The 16,018-nt window shown below is 55.2% G+C and overlaps 1 protein-coding gene across 3 annotated transcripts in view; it reads left to right on the forward strand.

The window, feature by feature from the left end:
- The first annotated feature begins 8,709 nt into the window (after positions 1 to 8,709).
- The window catches only part of uba2 (ubiquitin-like modifier activating enzyme 2), a 59,980-nt gene continuing 52,671 nt past the window's right edge, over positions 8,710 to 16,018 (forward strand). For all 3 annotated transcript variants that reach the window (XM_038806204.1, XM_038806205.1, XM_038806203.1), the window contains exons 1-2: positions 8,710 to 8,901; positions 13,750 to 13,833. In XM_038806204.1, the coding sequence (XP_038662132.1) occupies positions 8,764 to 8,901; positions 13,750 to 13,833 (222 nt within the window). In that variant the 5' untranslated portion in view covers positions 8,710 to 8,763. The remainder of the gene's footprint in view (positions 8,902 to 13,749; positions 13,834 to 16,018) is intronic.

The following is a 16,018-nucleotide window of genomic DNA, read 5'->3' on the forward strand; positions in this document are numbered from 1 at the left end:
TCTCACATCACATTTGCTTCTTTTGCAAATCACTTTATATCTGCGCTCTCTCGTTCTCGGTCTTTTTTACGAGCGGGAACAGTTTCTCCCTGTCAATTCTGTCCAGCCCCCTCATCATTTTGAACAACTCTACAAAATCTCCTCCTAGTCTTCCTTTCTCCAAGGAGAACAGTCCCAACCTTGACAATCTATCCTCAGAACTGAAGTTTCTCAACCCTGGAACCATTCTTGGAAACCTCTTTTATACCCTCTCCAATATGTTCACATCCTTGACCCCCAGAACTGGGCACAATATTCCAGCTGATGTCTAACCAGTGTCTTGTAGAAATTCAACATACTCTGTGCCCCTGCTAATAAAGCCCAGAACACACTCTGCTTTCTTAACTACTCTCTCCACCTGTCCTGCCATCTTCAATTATCTATACACATAAACACCCAGGACCCTCGGCTCCTGCACCCCATTTAGGAATTTTACCCCTTTATTTTATATTGTCTCTCCCATGTTCTTCCTGCCAAAATGTATCACCTCACGCATATCTACATTGAACTTCCATTTTCCACCTATCTGCCCTATTCCATTAACTTCTCTGAAGTCCATGTAACAAAAGGCTCTTTTGAAGTTCCACACCGTCATTTTCAACACATCCAAGTTTTTTGCCATCTGCAAACTTTCAAACTGTTCACTGCACTCCCAAGATCTGGATCATTGATATATATCAGGAAAAGCAAGAGCCCCAATACCATACCACTAGGGAACACGGCTACAAACCTTTCTCCAGTCTGAAAAATATCCATTGCCCATTACTCTCTGCTTCCTATTATCCAGCCAGTTTTGTATCCAGGTTGTGACTGTCCCTTTATTCTATGAGCTGTAGCCTTTCTCGCAAGTCTATTGTGTGGTGCAGAATCTAATGCCTTCTGAAAGCCCATGTATACCACATCAACTGCATTACCCTCAACGACCCTTTTGTTACTTATCAAAAATCTTCAGCAAAGTTAGTTAAAACCAATGTCCCTTTAGAAATCCATGCTGGCTCTTCCTAATCAACCCACATTTTTCCATGTGAATACTGATTCTATCCCGAATAATTGTTTCTAGACGCATGTCCACCATTAATGACAATTTGTAGTCGACATGGACTTCAATCAAGTTTTTGATAAGGTCTCACATGGGAGTCTGGTCAGTAAGGTACAATCCCATGGGATCCAGGGCAAAGTGGATCCAAAATTGGCAGAGTGGCAGGAGGCAGAGGGTGATGATCGAACATTCCTTTTGTAACTGGAAACCTGTGTCCAGTGGTTTTCCACAGGGATTGGTGCTGGAACCCTTGCTGTCTGTACTGTACAATAATGATCTGGGTGTGAATGAGGTATGATCAGTAAGTTCGCAGATGACATGAAAATTGGTGTGTGGTAGTTGGCGAGGAAAGTCTGAGATTACAGGACGATATAGACGGGCTGGTCAGATGGGCAGAACGGTGGCAAATGGAATTTAACCCTGAAAAATGTGAGGTGGTATATTTTGGGAGGACTAACCGGATAAGGCAACACACAATGAATGGTAAGATGCTAGGAAGTACAGAGTGACCCTGATGTGCATGCCTATATAGATCCCTGAAGACAGCAGGACAGGTAGATAAGATGGTTAAGTAAGCATATGGAATATTTGTCTTTATTAGTCGAGGCGTAGAGCAGGAAGGTTATGATGGTGCTGTATAAAACACTCATTCGGCCACAGCTAGAACATTCTGTGCAGTTCTGGTCACCTCACTATAGGAAGCAATTGCACTCGACAGGATGCCTGGGCTGGAGGGTTACAGCTCTCAAGAGAGCGCGGTTAGTGCGTTGTTTTTCTTGGAGCAGATAAGGCTGAGAGGGGACCTGATTGAGGTGTGTGAAATTGAGAGGCATATATAGGGTGGATAGGAATGCACATTTCTCTTTGGGGGGTGGAGGGTGGGGGGTCGTTCAATACCAGGGGGCATAGATAAGGAAAGGGGCAGAGATTAAGAAGGGATGTGAGGAAAATCGCTTTAACCCAGAGGATGGTGGGAATCTGGAAGTCTCTGCCTGAAGGGGTGGAAGAAATGGGAACCCTCACAACATTTAAGAAGTGTTTAGATGAGCTCACAAGCTCACCACGCACCAACACCGTGGCCTTTGATTCTGCTGCCTCAGGAAGGCAGACAGCATTGTCAGAGGCCCCTCCTACCCAGGCATTGCCTTCTGCCAGACCCTTCCATCAGGCAGAAGGTACAGAAGTCTGAAGACCCGCACATCCAGACATAGGAACAGCTTCTTCCCCACAGCTACAAGACAAGGCATCACAGTAGAACAGTGGTTAGCACAGGCTTGGGTGACTGTGCGGAGTCTGCACGTTCTCCCCGTGTGTGCGTGGGTTTCCTCCGGGTGCTCCGGTTTCCTCCCACAGTCCAAAGATGTGCAGGTTAGGTGGATTGGCCATGATAAATTGCCCTTAGTGGTGACCACACTTCTCGGCAGCTGTCCAGTTCTCTGGTAATTAAAGCCTTTGAATTACCAATCTTCTCTCCTGTGTCGTGATTGAGGGTATCTCAATTTAATTACCAGACACATCAAGATGGACAGCGCTCTAAAGCCGGAGAAACTCAACCTAGATACTCGGTCGCCGGAGGCCCCAGAAATTTTTTAATATTGGCTCCGGTGTTTTGAGGCCTATCTAAACTCCTCAGTGACTGAAGTTGACGGCGCTCACAAGCTGAGCTTACTACATGCCCGGGTGGGCCACCGACTTGCCCCGTGATTGAGAACACTACAACCTACGAAACTGCGGTTGATATACTAAAGAAACGCTTTGTAAAGCCGATTAACAAGGTACACGCTAGACATTTGCTCTCAGCCTGCAGCCAGCACTCCGGGGAAACTCTAGATGAATACGTGGAGAGACTCACTGCGCTCGCGAGGAACTGCAATCATAAAGAAGTGACGGCAGAAACCCACATGAACTTACATATTTGTGATGCCTTCGTGTCCGGTATCAGGTCCTCGAACATCCGGCAGCGGCTCCTAGAAGACGGGGCAAAGGATCTCCAGGGCACGGTAACGCTCGCCTCTTCCCTAGAAACGGCCCACCGTAACCTCCGTACATACTCCGCGGACCTTGCAAACCCCTCTCGATCCCCTCCAGACCCGGCCACGCTACAGGCCTGCGCCGCGTGGCAATCCGCTCACTCCGGGGGTTCCCCATGCTATTTCTGTGGGCAAAGCCAGTACCCACGTCAGCGTTGCCCGGCCCGATCCGCAATCTGCAACGACTGCGGGAAGAAAGGGCACTTCGTGAAAGTCTGCCTGGCTGGGCCCAAAGGCCACAAACAAAAGCCTCACCAGGCCCAGAAATCAAGCTCCCGGCCTCACAGGCCCCACAACGCGGCCGGACGGCGGCCAGACACGCCTACTTCCAACGCGTCATCGCCCTCGTGCGTGTCATGGGGGCAGCCATATTGGTGGCGGCCATCTTCGAATCCCGACACGTGCGACCGATGCAGTGGCCATTTTGTGACTCTAGCCGGCCATTTTGTGACTCCAGGCGGCCATTTTGTGAGTCCGACTTAAGCGAGGACTCTGACTACCCGCAACTAGGAGCGATCACGCTCGATCAATCACGGCCAAAGCATCTGCAGAACTCAATGATGTGGGTGCGAATCAACGGCCACGACATTCCCTGCCTATTCGACTCTGGGAGCACGGAGAGCTTTATTCATCCAGACACGGAAGTCCACCTCTGGGGTCTTGCTTCCACGCTGGCTGACGACTCCGGGACCAGTCCTACTCCGGAGACGAGGAGCCAGAAAACAGATCCGATAGTCGAGAGGGTCCAATTGCTACACGCAAACCCTCAATACGCCTACGTCGAGCACCCCGACGGCAGGCAGGACACCGTCTCCCTGTGAGACCTGGCACCCGCCGGCTTCCCCACCGACCCCCCCCCTCCTACCGACGCTCCCCTCCCCGCACCAACTGCCGACCCCAACAGCGCCCCCCCCCCCCCATAGCGCCCACTGCCCCCCAGCCAGCGCTGGCACCAATCACCCTAGTCACCCCAGATATCCCCACCGCTCCAAAGCGGGCAAAGACTCAGTCAACTGTGCTCCCGGGTATACCACCATCAAAGCCGACCGTATCCACGGCACCAGCACAGACGGTCAGACCACCCAATAGACTGAACTTATAACTCCACTTTCACCCCCGACGGACTATGTGTTTTTTTTAAAACAGGGGGTGAATGTGATGAATGGTATCAGTAACTGCTGTAACTGTACCTTGCCTTTAATACATTGGCCCTTTAAGACCGGGCTTGGAACCCTGGGGGACTCTGCCTCTGGCTCCGCCCCCAGGAAATGGTATATGAGATGATGCTCACTGGGCAGCATGCTGTGGCCACACTTCTCGGCAGCTGTCCAGTTCTCTGGTAATTAAAGCCCATGAATTACCAAAAAAATAAATTAAAAAATAAAAATAAATTGCCCTTCATGTCCAAAAATGATTGGGTGGGGTTACGGGGATAGGCTGGAGGCGTGGGTTTAAGTAGGGGCTGGTTTAGCATAATGGGCTAAACAGCTGGCTTGTAATGCAAAACAAAGCCAGCAGCGCGGGTTGAATTCCCGTACCGGCCTCCCCAAACAGGCGTCGGAATGTGACTAGGGGATTTTCACAGTAATTTAATTGAAGCCTACTTGTGACAATAAGCGATTATTATTATTATTATTTTTCGAATGGCCTCCTTCTGCACTATAAATTCTATGATTCTCTGATTAAGATTCCTCAACGACTCCCCCTTGGACTGATCTGTTCCCTGTAAGAACACTATTCACGACGCCCCAGGCTGCTCTTGTTTGGCCCCTTATTGTGTTTTGTAACAAATCACTATTTGTCGATGCACTCTGTTGATTATTCTTTTTGTTTACGATGTATGTACTTTTCACTGTACTTCAGTACATGTGACAATAAATCAATCAAAATGAATGGTGGAGAGGCAGCACGGTGGCGCAGTGGTTAGCATTGCTGCCTCACGGCGCTGAGGACCCGAGTTCGAATCCCGGCCCTGGGTCACTGTCCGTGTGGAGTTTGCACATTCTCCCCGTGTTTGCGTGGGTTTCACCCCCACAACTCAAAGTTCGAGTACTATAGATGGGTCAGTTTTTGTGCAGTGTGTGCAGGAGGGTTTTCTGACACAGTATGTAGACAGGCCAACAAGGGGCGAGGCCACATTGGATTTGGTACTGGGTAATGAACCCGGCCAGGTGTTAGATTTAGATGTAGGTGAGCACTTTGGTGATAGTGATCACAACTCGGTTATGTTTACTTTAGCAATGGGCAGGGATAGGCATATACCGCAAGGCAAGAATTATAGCTGGGGGAAAGGCAATTATGATGCTATTCGGCAAGATTTAGGATGTATAGGATGGGGAAGGAAACTGCAGGGGATGGGTACAATCGAAATGTGGAGCTTTTTCAAGGAACAGCTACTGCGTGTCCTTGATAAGTATGTACCTGTCAGGCAGGGAGGAAGTTGTCGAGCAAGGGAACCGTGGTTTACTAAGGAAGTTGAAGCAATTGTCAAGAGGAAGAAGAAGGCTTATGTTAGGATGAGACATGAAGGCTCAGTTAGGGCACTTGAGAGTTACAAGTTAGCCAGGAAGGACCTAAAGGGAGAGTTAAGAAGAGCGAGGAGAGGACACGAAAAGTCGTTGCCGGATAGGATCAAGGAAAACCCTAAGGCTTTCTATAGGTATATCAGGAACAAAAGAATGACTAGAGTAAGATTAGGGCCAATCAAGGATAGTAGTGGAAAGTTGTGTGTGGAATCAGAGGAGATAGGGGAAGCGTTAAATGGATATTTTTCGTCAGTGTTTACACTGGAAAAAGACAATGTTGTCGAGGAGAACACTCGGGTTCAGTCGACCAGGCTAGATGGAATTGAGGTTCAAAAGGAGGAGGTGTTAGCAATTTTGGAAAATGTCAAAATAGATAAGTCACCTGGGCCAGATGGGATTTATCCTAGGATTCTCTGGGAAGCCAGGGAGGAGATTGCAGAGCCTTTGTCCTTGATCTTTATGTCGTCTTTGTCGACAGGAATAGTGCCGGAAGACTGGAGGATAGCAAATGTTGTCCCCTTGTTCAAGAAGGGGAGTAGAGACAACCCTGCTAATTATAGACTTGTGAGCCTTACTTCGGTTGTGGGTAAAATGTTGGAAAAGGTTATAAGAGATAGGGTTTATAATCATCTTGAAAAGAACAAGTTGATTAGCGATAGTCAACACGGTTTTGTGAAGGGTAGGTCATGCCTCACAAACCTTATTGAGTTTTTTGAGAAGGTGACCAAACAGGTGGATCAGGGTAAAGCGGTTGATGTGGTGTATATGGATTCAGTAAGGCGTTTGATAAGGTTCCCCACGGTAGGCTATTGCAGAAAATAAGGAAGTATGGGATTGAAGGTGATTTAGCGGTTTGGATCAGTAATTGGCTAGCTGAAAGATGACAGAGGGTGGTGGTTGATGGCAAATGTTCATCCTGGAGTTCAGTTACTAGTGGTGTACCGCAAGGATCTGTTTTGGGGACACTGCTGTTTGTCATTTTATAAATGACCTGGAAGAGGGTGTAGAAGGATGGGTTAGTAAATTTGCAGATGACACGAAGGTCGGTGGAGTTGTGGATAGTGCTGAAGGATGTTATAGGATACAGAGGGACATAGATAAGCTGCAGAGCTGGGCTGAGAGGTGGCAGATGGAGTTTAATGCGGAAAAGTGTGAGGTGGTTCACTTTGGAAGGAGTAACAGGAATGCAGAGTACTGGGCTAATGGCAAGATTCTTGGTAGTGTAGATGAACAGAGAGATCTCGGCATCCAGGTACATAAATCCCTGAAAGTTGCCACCCAGGTTAATAGGGCTGTTAAGAAGGCATATGGTGTGCTAGCCTTTATCAGTAGGGGGATTGAGTTTCGGAGCCACAAGGTCATGCTGCAGCTGTACAAAACTCTGGTGCAGCCGCTCCTGGAGTACTGCGTGCAGTTCTGGTCACCACATTATAGGAAGGATGTGGAAGCTTTGGAAAGGGTTCAGAGGAGATTTACTAGGATGTTGCCTGGTATGGAGGGAAGGTCTTACGAGGAAAGGCTGAGGGACTTGAGGTTGTTTTCGTTAGAGAGGAGAAGGCCGAGAGGTGACTTAATAGAGACATATAAGATAGTCAGAGGGTTAGATAGGGTGGACAGTGAGAGTCTTTTTCCTCGGATGGTGATGACCAACACGAGGGGACAAAGCTTTAAATTGAGGGGTGGTAGATATAGGACAGATGTCAGAGGCAGTTTCTTTACTCAGAGAGTAGTAGGGGTGTGGAACGCCCTGCCTGCAACAGTAGTAGACTCGCCAACTTTAAGGGCATTTAAGTGGTCACTGGATAGACATATGGATGAAAATGGAATAGTGTAGGTCAGATAGGCTTCAGATGGTTTCACAGGTCGGCGCAACATCGAGGGCCGAAGGGCCCGTACTGCTCTGTAATGTTCTATGTTCTATGTGCAGGGTAGGTGGATTGGCCACGCTAAATTGTCCCTTAATTGGAAAAAATTATTGGGTAATCTAAATTTATTTTTAAAAAATGAATGGTGGAGCAGGCTGGAAGGGCTGAATGGCCTCTTCTTAAAATATCTTTGATCAAATGCCCGTCGATGCCGGTGGGTGGCGCTGTGCTGGGAGGACCCGGTATTGGTGCCGGTGGGTGGCGCTGCAGGTGGAGGCCGCGGTGGCGCTGCTTGTGGAGTCCGCGGTGTCGCTGCTTGTGGAGGCCGTGGGGGCGCTGCCGGTGGGTGGCGCTGCCGATTGGTGGGAGGCGCTGCCTGTGGAGGTCGAGGTGTCGGTGCCGGTGGGAGGCGCTGCCGGTGGGTGACGCTACTTGTGGGGGCCGCGGTGCCGATGGTTGGCGCTGCCGGTGGGTGGCGCTGCTTGTGGAGGTCGCGGTGCCGGTGGTTGGCGCTGTCGGTGCCGGTGGGTGGCGCTGCCGGTGGAGGCCGCGGTGTTGGTGCCGGTGGTTGGCGCTGTCTATGGAGGCCACGGTGTCGGTGGTTGGCGGTGCCTGTGGAGGCCGCGGTGCCGGTGGGTGGCGCAGCCGGCGGGAGGCGCTGCCTGTGGAGGCCGCGGTGCCGGTGGGTGGCGCTGCCGGTGGAGGCCGCGGTGTCGGTGCCGGTGGGTGGCGCTGCCGATGGGAGGCGCTGCCGGTGGAGGCCGCGGTGCCGGTGCCGATGGGTGGCGCTGCCGGTGGCGGCCGTGGTGTTGGTGCCGGTGGGTGGCGCTGCCGGTGGAGTCGCGGTGCTGGTGCCGGTGGGTGGCGCTGCCGGTGGGAGGCGCTGCCGGTGGAGGCGCTGCCTGTGGAGTCCGCGGTGTCGGTGCCAGTGGGAGGCGCTGCCTGTGGGAGGCGCTGCCTGTGGAGGCCGCGGTGTCGGTGCCAGTGGGTGGCGCTGCCGGTGGAGGCTGCGGTGCCGGTGCCGGTGCCGGTTGGAGGCGCTGCCTGTGGAGGCCGCGGTGTCGATGCCAGTGGGTGGCGCTGCATGTGGAGGCTGCGGTGTTGGTGGGTGGCGCTGCTGGTGGGAGGCGGTGCCGGTGGGAGGCGCTGCCTGTGGAGGCCGCGGTCTCGGTGCCGGTGGGTGGCGCTGTTGGTGGAGGCCGCCATCGAGCCCGCGGTTTTACTCGGTGAGCGTTGGCCGGCTCTTGGGCCTTTGGCTGAGCAAAATGGCGCTGGTGGGGCCGCTCTCCCGCGCTCTGTCGGAGCGCCTGTCCTGCTGCCGGTTGCTGGTGGTTGGCGCCGGCGGCATCGGCTGTGAGCTGCTCAAAAACCTGGTCCTGGCCGGATTCAGGGACATCGAAGTGGTAAGGGCGGCGGCGGCGGGGGGGAGGCCGGGCCTGGGAAGCCCAGAGCGGGCGGGAGGAGAGAGACCGAGAACCCCCCCCCCCGAGAACCCACCCCCCCTCCCCCCGAGAACCCACCCCCCCTCCCCCCGAGAACCCACCCCCCTCTCCCCCCGAGAACCCACCCCCCCTCCCCCCGAGAACCCACCCCCCCCCTCCCCCCGAGAACCCACCCCCCCCTCCCCCCGAGAACCCACCCCCCCCTCCCCCCGAGAACCCACCCCCCCCTCCCCCCGAGAACCCACCCCCCTCCCCCCCGAGAACCCACACCCCTCCCCCCCGAGAACCCACCCCCCTCCCCCCCGAGAACCCACCCCCTCCCCCCCGAGAACCCACCCCCCTCCCCCCCGAGAACCACCCCCCCCTCCCCGAGGAACCCCCCCCCTCCCCGAGGAACCCCCCCTCCCCGAGGAACCCCCCCCTCCCCGAGGAACCCCCCCCCCTCCCCGATGACCCCCCCCCTCCCCGAGGTACCCCCCCGAGAACCCACCCCCTCCCCCCCGAGAACCCACCCCCCTCCCCCCCGAGAACCCCCCCCCCTCCCCCCCGAGAACCCCCCCCCTCTTCCCCGAGAACCCCCCCCCTCCCCCCCGAGAACCCCCCCCTCCCCGAGAACCCCCCCCTTCCCCGAGGAACCCCCCCCCTCCCCGAGAACCCCCCCCTCCCCGAGAACCCCCCCCCCCTCCCCGAGGAACCCCCCCCCTCCCCGAGGAACCCCCCCCCTCCCCGAGGAACCCCCCCTGAGAACCCACCCCCCTCCCCCCCCGAGAACCCACCCCCCTCCCCCCCGAGAACCCACCCCCCTCCCCCCCGAGAACCCACCCCCTCCCCCCCCGAGAACCCACCCCCCTCCCCCCCGATAACCCACCCCCCTCCCCCCCGAGAACCCACCCCCCCTCCCCCCCGAGAACCCACCCCCCGAGAACCCACCCCCCTCCCCCCCGAGAACCCACCCCCCTCCCCCCCGAGAACCCACCCCCCTCCCCCCCGAGAACCCACCCCCCTCCCCCCCGAGAACCCACCCCCCTCCCCCCCGAGAACCCACCCCCCTCCCCCCCGAGAATTCCCCGTCCCCGAGAACCCCCCCCCCCGGAGAACCCACCCCCTCTCCCCCCGAGAACCCACCTCCTCCCCCCCGAGAACCCACCCCCTCCCCCCCCCGAGAACCCACCCCCTCCCCCCCGAGAACCCACCCCCTCCCCCCCCGAGAACCCACCCCCTCCCCCCCCGAGAACCCACCCCCTCCCCCCCCCGAGAACCCACCCCCTCCCCCCCGAGAACCCACCCCCTCCCCCCCCGAGAACCCACCCCTCCCCCCCCCGAGAACCCACCCCCTCCCCCCCCGAGAACCCACCCCCTCCCCCCCCCGAGAACCCCCCCTCCCCCCCCCGAGAACCCCCCCTCCCCCCCCCCGAGATCCCCCCCGAGAACCCACCCCCCCCCGAGAACCCACCCCCTCCCCCCCCCGAGAACCCACCCCCTCCCCCCCCGAGAACCCACCCCCTCCCCCCCCCGAGAACCCTCCCCCCCCCCCGAGAACCCACCCCCTCCCCCCCCCGAGAACCCACCCCCTCCCCCCCCGAGAACCCCCTCCCCCCCCGAGAACCCACCCCCTCCCCCCCCGAGAACCCACCCCCCCCCCCCCGAGAACCCCCCCCTCCCCCCCGAGAACCCCCCCTCCCCCCCGAGAACCCCCCCCCTCCCCCCCGAGAACCCCCCCCCTCCCCCCCCCCGAGAACCCACCCCCTCCCCCCCCGAGAACCCACCCCCTCCCCCCCCGAGAACCCACCCCCTCCCCCCCGAGAACCCACCCCCTCCCCCCCCCGAGAACCCACCCCCTCCCCCCCCCGAGAACCCACCCCCTCCCCCCCGAGAACCCACCCCCTCCCCCCCCCGAGAACCCACCCCCTCCCCCCGAGAACCCACCCCCTCCCCCCCGGGAACCCCCCTCCCCGAGAACCCCCCCCCCCTTGCAGAGAACCGCCTCCCCCGAGAACCCCCCCTTCCCCGAGAACCCCCCTCCCCGAGAACCCCCCTCTTCCCCGAGAAACCCCTCTCCCTCCCGTGAACCCCCCCCCCCCCCCCGAGCACCTCTCCCCCCCCCCCCCCGAGAACCTCCCCCCCCCCCCCCCCCCCCCAGAACTGCCTCCCCCGGGAACCCCCCCTCCCCCGGGAACCCCCCGTCCCCCGGGAACCCCCCGACCAAACCCGGGAACACCCTCCCCGAGAACCCACCCCGCCCGGGAACCCCCCATCCCGAGAACCCCCCCTTGCCGAGAACTGCCTCCCCGAGAACCCCCCAACCCGGAACCCCCCCCTTCCCGAGAACCACCCACCCTCGAGAACCGCCCACCCCCGAGAACCCCTGCCCACCCGGAAACCCCCCTCCCCGAGAACCCCCTCCCCGAGAACTCCCCCTCCTCGAGAACTCTCCCACCCTGAGAACCCTCTTCCCCGAGAGCCCCCCTCCCTCCCGTGAACCCCCCCCCCCCGAAAACCCCCTCCCTCCTCTGAGAACCTCCCCCCCCCCCGAGAACCTCCACCCCCGAGAACCCCTTCCCTACCCCCCGAGAACCCCTTCCCTACCCCCCGAGAACCCCATCCCTACCCCCGAGAACCCCATCCCTACCCCCGAGAACCCCATCCCTACCCCCGAGAACCTCATCCCTACCCCCGAGAACCCCATCCCTACCCCCGAGAACCCCATCCCTCCCCCCGAGAACCCCATCCCTACCCCCGAGAACCCCATCCCTACCCCCGAGAACCCCATCCCTACCCCCGAGAACCCCATCCCTACCCCGAGAACCCATCCCTACCCCCGAGAACCCCATCCCTACCCCCGAGAACCCCATCCCTACCCCCGAGAACCCCATCCCTACCCCCGAGAACCCCATCCCAACCCCCCCGAGAAGCCCTTCCCTACCCCCGAGAAGCCCTTCCCCACCCCCCGAGAAGCCCTTCCCCACCCCCCGAGAAGCCCTTCCCCACCCCCCGAGAAGCCCTTCCCCACCCCCCGAGAAGCCCTTCCCCACCCCCCGAGAAGCCCTTCCCCACCCCCCGAGAAGCCCTTCCCCGCCCCCCGAGAAGCCCTTCCCCGCCCCCCGAGAAGCCCTTCCCCACCCCCCGAGAAGCCCTTCCCCGCCCCCCGAGAAGCCCTTCCCCGCCCCCCGAGAAGCCCTTCCCCGCCCCCCGAGAAGCCCTTCCCCTCCCCCGGGAAGCCCTTCCCCACCCCCCGAGAAGCCCTTCCCCGCCCCCCGAGAAGCCCTTCCCCACCCCCCGAGAAGCCCTTCCCCACCCCCCGAGAAGCCCTTCCCTACCCCCCGAGAACCCCTCTCCAAAGAACATTGATTCATTCCTGCACTGGGGATTTTCCACTGGACCCGAGGATGCAGCAATTGGGCGGCGAGAAGGTTTGAGCTGTCAACACTGTCACTCCTGGTTTAAATGAGGCTCTCTGTCAACTCAGGTCGACATCAATTCTCTGGCATTGCTTGAAGAACCAGTGGTATTCCCCTAAAGTCGTGACAATCTTCAGTTCGTGAAACATGATGTAAAATGTTCGCAGCATTCTCTAATTTTATAAAACTAATTTTCAACACCTCCACCTGATTTCATTTCAATCTTCTCTGTTCTAATAAAAATCACTTCAGTACCTTTTCCAGGGCTTTGATTTGCTTCCAAAGTGCTGTCCCAAAACTGGACGCATTACACTTTGCTCTTTCACAGGTTTCTTACTTCGAAACATCTGTTGATTTGAATTGGACCATTGTGGAAAAAAGAAGCTTTTATTCAATTTCTTGATTTGAAATGAGAAGCAGTAGATTTTAACTGTAACCAGTGATTAGTGTGGTTCTGAATTCTGTACCTCCGGTTATAAAACTTCACATATCCCACATGCTTTTTTTTCAGTGAATAAATCGACCCAGTTGTTTCTCAGCCTGTGCTCTCATACCTCCACATTGTCTGGTTGTGAATTCCCCCACACACTGACTTCCTGATTCTGAGTATTATTGGGGAAGAGGTCAGATTTATTTTTGAACATCCCGTCCTTCCTGTGGTTGAGATTCTGGTCCAGTGGATTGGAGAATGTGAATGTGCTGGGAGCCAGTTCAGATCCAGCGGCTTTAACATTGGGAATGTGCTGGGAGCCGGTTCAGATCCAGCGGCTTTAACATTGGGAACATGCTGTGAGCCAGTTCCAATCCCATGGATTGGAGATTGGGAATGTGCTGTGAGCCAGTTCCAAACCCGTGGATTGGAGATTGGGAATGTGCTGGGAGCCAGTTCAGATCCAGCGGCTATAACATTGGGAATGTGCTGGGAGCCAGTTCCGATCCAGGGGATTTGAGATTGGGAACGTGCTGGGAGCCGGTTCAGATCCAGCGGCTTTAACATTGGGAATGTGCTGGGAGCCAGTTCCGATCCAGGGGATTTGAGATTGGGAACGTGCTGGGAGCCAGTTCCGATCTAGGGGATTTGAGATTGGGAACGTGCTGGGAGCCAGTTCCGATCTAGGGGATTTGAGATTGGGAATGTGCTGGGAGCCAGTTCCGATCTAGGGGATTTGAGATTGGGAATGTGCTGGGAGCCAGTTCCGATCTAGGGGATTTGCGATTGGGAATGTGCTGGGAGCCGGTTCCGATCCAGGGGATTTGAGTTTGGGAATGTGCTGGGAGCCAGTTCCGATCCTGGGGATTTGAGTTTGGGAATGTGCTGGGAGCTGGTTCCCATCCAGTGGTTTTATTTCACTGTCGTTCTGTCTCTGGGAGAGACTCAACTTTATAACAATCCACCTTCACTTGTCTCTAGATGGATTTGGATACTATCGACGTCAGCAACCTTAACCGGCAATTCCTCTTTCAGAAGAAACATGTTGGGAAGTCGAAAGCTCAGGTGAGAATCATTTATCGTCCAGAGAGACTGGTCTTGTCCTTCCTTCTGTAAAATACTTTGTGACATTTTTCTGCATTAACAGTTTTATTGTTCAGTCATGTTTTTAAAAAATATTATCAGTGGTAGAAAGCCAGACCTCTCGTGCCAGAGTTCCTTCTGGACAACCCAAAAACAGAAAAGATTCAGACTCGGGATGAAATACTGTTTTCTCCTCCTACCACCTTTCTCTGAAATGACTTACCACGAGTTGGAGATTAGGCTGAAGAGACTCTGTGAATTGTGCACCGTCTGTTGGAATAACTTTTCTTTATTCTGTCAATTACATCTTCCAGCAAGAAACAAAATCTTGTATTTCCTGACGCTTTTCAGGACCTTGTTTTTTTTTTTTGCTTCCCCCTCTCCCCTCATGTACCAACGATGTGGCACTTCAGCTCTGTAGAGAAACTAGGAATGTTCTCCTTGGAGTAGAGAAGGTTTTTTAAAACAAATTCCAATTAAGAGGCAATTTGCCATGGCCAATCCACCTACCCTGCACATATTTAGCTTGTGTGGGTGAGACCCACGCGGACACGGGGAGAATGTGAAAATTCCACGCGAACAGTGACCCGGGAGCGAACCCGGGTGCTCGGTGCCATGAGGCAACAGTGCTAACAACTGCGCCGCCGTGCAGCCCCGGGAGTAGAGAAGGTTAAGGGGAGATAAAGTTGAGGTTTTAAAAATCATGAATGGTTTTCAAAAATGAGAAACAGTGGTAGAAAGGTGAGTGACCAAAAATACGCAGGCTTGAAGTAAGCGGCTAAACAACCAGAGGGGATTTCTAAAAGACTAATTGTGATTGACTGACTTGATTGAGTACTTGGAAGCAACAGAGAGGGCTGATGAGGCTAGCGCAGTTGATGAGTATGTGGGCTTTCAAAAGGTGTTTGACAAGTACCAGATAATAGATTTAACAAGATTAAAGCCCATGGGATTGAAAGGACTCGGGCAAAATGGGCCAAGAGACAGAAAACCGAGCAAAGCTGCTTTTTTGATTAAAGAGAAGTATGCAGTGGTGTTCTCCACAGGTCTGTATTAGATCGATTGCTCTTTGTAATATATATTAATGCAGTATACAGGCCATCATTTTAAAGTTTGCAGATGATATGCAATTCGGAAAGTAAACAATGGGAAGGACAGTAACAGACTTCAGGAGGATATGGACAGACTGGCAAAGTGGTCAGGCCTGTGGTAGATGATATTTAGCACGGGGGTGTGAAGTGGTCCAATTTGGAGCACAAGGCGAGGCACTAGTGAAGGTGATGGGAAGAGGTGAGCAATTGTTCAAAATGGGGAAGGGGGTCCTTTGGATTTAATAATAGAGACACAGAGTATGAGAGAAAGAAAATATTAGTGAAACATTGGTTAAAGCTCAGCTTGGAGGTTAACTCTGGGCGCCACACCGTAGGAAGGATGTCAAGGCCTTAAATGATAATAATCATCGCTTATTGTCACGAGTAGGCTTCAATGAAGTTACTGTGAAAAGCCCCTAGTCGCCACATTCCGGCGCCTGTTCGGGAGGCTGGTACGGGAATTGAACCCGCGCTGCTGGCATTGTTCTGCATTACAAGCCAGCTATTTAGCCCACTGGTGCTAAACCAGCCCCAGAGGGTGCAGAGGAAATTTACTGGAACGGTATCAGGGTTAGGAACTGTGTGAAGAGGTTGGCAAAGTTGCCATTATTCACCTTAGATCAGAGAAAGTTAGGAGGCCGTTTGATCGAAGCGTTCAAAATCCTGAATGGCTTCGACAGAACAGATAAGGAGGAACGGTGTTCACTGGCAGGAGGGTTTTTTAAAATAAATTTAGAGTACCCAATTCATTTTTTCCAATTAAGGGGCAATTTAGCGTGGCCAATCCACCTACCCTGCACATCTTTGGGTTGTGGGGGCGAAACCCACGCAAACACGGGGAGAATGTGCAAACTCCACACAGACAGTGACCTGGGACCTCGACGCCGTGAGGCAACAGGGCTAACCCACTGCGCCACCGTGCTGCCCTCACTGGCGGGTTGGTAACCATGGGCACAGATTTAAAGTGATTTAATCAAAGAACCGGAGATTAAATAAGGAAACGTTTTTACAGGGTTGAGTTGTTCTGATGTAGAACGTACAGTCTGAAAGGAGAGTGGAAACAGATGTAATGGTAA

Source organism: Scyliorhinus canicula, chromosome 9, assembly GCF_902713615.1.
Source record: "Scyliorhinus canicula chromosome 9, sScyCan1.1, whole genome shotgun sequence".
In the NCBI taxonomy this organism is placed as follows: Eukaryota; Metazoa; Chordata; class Chondrichthyes; order Carcharhiniformes; family Scyliorhinidae; genus Scyliorhinus; species Scyliorhinus canicula.